Source organism: Pygoscelis adeliae, unplaced genomic scaffold (assembly GCF_000699105.1).
Source record: "Pygoscelis adeliae isolate BGI_AS28 unplaced genomic scaffold, ASM69910v1 Scaffold453, whole genome shotgun sequence".
NCBI classification, from domain to species: Eukaryota; Metazoa; Chordata; class Aves; order Sphenisciformes; family Spheniscidae; genus Pygoscelis; species Pygoscelis adeliae.
The window spans coordinates 575,570-576,667 of record NW_008824450.1 but is presented as its reverse complement, the minus strand read 5'-3'; the positions used below and the strand labels follow the sequence as shown (position 1 = coordinate 576,667).

At 45.5% G+C, this 1,098-nt stretch overlaps 1 protein-coding gene across 1 annotated transcript in view; it reads left to right on the top strand.

Annotated features, from left to right (window-relative positions):
• Window positions 1–659: 659 nt before the first annotated feature.
• SEC61A1 (Sec61 alpha 1 subunit (S. cerevisiae)) overlaps window positions 660–1,098 on the top strand; it is a 13,336-nt gene continuing 12,897 nt past the window's right edge. The window contains exon 1 of the mRNA XM_009321049.1: window positions 660–735. Coding sequence (XP_009319324.1) covers window positions 660–735 — 76 coding nt within the window. The remainder of the gene's footprint in view (window positions 736–1,098) is intronic.

Here is a 1,098-nt window from a genome sequence, read left to right as displayed (position 1 = left end):
TCCACCTATCAGCTCTGGTAAACCAGGCACGGTGCCCATGTTAGTAAGTCAAAACGATCTTACCATCAAATCAACTCGGCAAGACAGCATGTCCGTTGGAAAGCAGTTGCTTTATCTCTAGAAATGGGTGGTTTAAAACCAGTTTTGATAAACTGGATGTTTTGAAATAAGCTGCGCTGGACAAGAACTGACTAAAGCATTCTCAGACCCATTGGTAGATGTCTTTAATAACTCCTAGAGCAAAAGCATGGTTTCAGATGCCTGGAGAAGGGCAAATATACTGTCCACCAATAAAGAAAAAGAGAGAGGGGAAAAAAAAGGAAATGGGAATTAGGACTAGTCTTTTAATCTCAGAAAAGTAGGGATCAAATAATCAAACAAAGCATACCTAAGTACCTAGAAAATAACAGGGAGATTTGTGGAAGCCATTATGGGTTTCACAGAGCCTATAAGCTGACTTTAATGGCTTTGTATTAACACCTCTATTTGCTTTTCTTGTTCCTCTAAAACTTCTGTTTACCTTTCGTTTTCAGACGGGCGGTAACTCCCCCTATAAAGGCCTGGAAAGCACTCAGGACGTTATGTGACTCTCAGAAGCACCTTCAGCAAGAAGTCAATGTGAGCACATTTCAGTTGGTGCTCCTGGGTGATACAGTGACATGTTGATGTACCATGACGTCTTTGACACGTGGCGCCATGTTTCACATACCTTACTGGAAGCCCAGCTCGGCCTGGGTGTGTAAGCCCAGCCTGAGGCGTGCAGCGACCGTGTGACACCGCCGGCTGCCGTTTTGGGCGGGGGGAGCGTGCGCGCAGCTTCAAACTGCAGAGAAAGGCCTAAAGCATTCCACTATAAAAACACAAAGGCAGAAAATAAATGTTAAGTGTTTACTTATGTATTTATCTGTCAAAATCTCTTAAAACAACATTACGACTTCTGGTAGTTAAAACATGCGTTCCTCAAAATAACCCTCGACCTCAACACCTCGCCACGGCCCTTCCCACATGCCACTCCTACGCCTCATTAAGATGGCGGCCGGGGGGGGCACGACTACAACTCCCAGCAAGCCGCGCGCTATCTCGTCGTCTGATTGGTTG